At 41.9% G+C, this 1,121-nt stretch overlaps 1 protein-coding gene across 1 annotated transcript in view; it reads right to left on the minus strand.

Annotated features, from left to right (window-relative positions):
* Nucleotides 1-1,121, minus strand: part of f (forked) — a gene marked incomplete in the record, with an annotated part of 203,433 nt that overhangs the window by 86,657 nt on the left and 115,655 nt on the right. Inside the window, 1 exon segment of the mRNA XM_067049240.1 lies at nt 750-1,014. Coding sequence (XP_066905341.1) covers nt 750-1,014 — 265 coding nt within the window.

The raw sequence follows: 1,121 nt of genomic DNA on the forward strand, positions 1-1,121 counted from the left end.
CCTAGCAGCCAGCTCACCTCTAATGATGGCATAATGCTCCCTAGCAGCGAGCTCACCTCTAGTGATGGCATAATGCCGCCTAGCAGCCAGCTCTCCTCTAATGATGTTCATTTTGCAATCAAACAAGCTGATTCTACGCTCCTCGAATCACCCATTACACTGAAACCTTTTTTTTTTTTTGTGATACTAGGTCAAAACATATTAGTGTCCCTACGGACTTATCACTGCGCTCTAGGAATTGAGAAAAAAATACAAGTGTCATGTAAATAAAATGGTTTATAAAGATCACTACTACCTATTGATGTTGATTTTAATGAAGTCTCAGAAAACATTTTAAAATAAGAAAGACTTGGCGAATTAATTACATTATAATGTTTGACTACTTCCCAGAGAAGTGTTTTTGTACCTAATTACATCTAAACTTTATATTCATACATTTCTCGCCAAAAACGTTTTTACTGTATTCAGGTCTTGCTTTTAAGCTTAGAATAATTATTTCAATTAAATTTTTATCTTGTTAGCACAGGATGTTGGATATTTAAAAATACGCCTCCAAAAATAAAACATTTTCGAAGATAATTGAAACCTTAAAATAAAATTGGAGGACTGACCGTTCAAACCTCTCCTATAATTGTTCGGAGGACTAGAAGAGCTAACCTTAGAAGATTAAGAATTTTTAATTTTTAGAGGTGTGTGTTTTGATTAAAATTTGCTCCTATTTAAGGAGCCTTATATTAGTACTGACTCACCTGTAGTAGTGTTGAGCTGCTGGTAGGAGGAGAGCTGCACCTGTAGCGGGGGAGGTGGAGGGGGCACCGACGGCACCTGGTCCCGGGGGACCTTGGTGGGGCCCCCAAACAGCTGGCGCACCCTCTGGTACCCAGGGCTGTCCCCGGGCCGGTGCAGGTAGAACGGGTCATGGTGCTCCACGGGGGTCATGTAGGGGTTTTCCTTCGTGTGCAGGTAGAATGGCTCCCGTGTCTCGTGGTAGTTGACGCAGTCCGCGTAGGAGCACTGAAACGTCAAAGGTTGTCATTAAATATTATTACAATAAGTCAAGGAGGTGATGTCGTTGACCCACTTCAGTGGGTAGTGTACCTAAGGAGGGCAGTGTGTAGTGT

The sequence above is a fragment of the Halyomorpha halys genome, unplaced genomic scaffold (assembly GCF_000696795.3).
Source record: "Halyomorpha halys isolate HHAL.00 unplaced genomic scaffold, Hhal_1.1 Scaffold229.1, whole genome shotgun sequence".
Taxonomy (NCBI): Eukaryota; Metazoa; Arthropoda; class Insecta; order Hemiptera; family Pentatomidae; genus Halyomorpha; species Halyomorpha halys.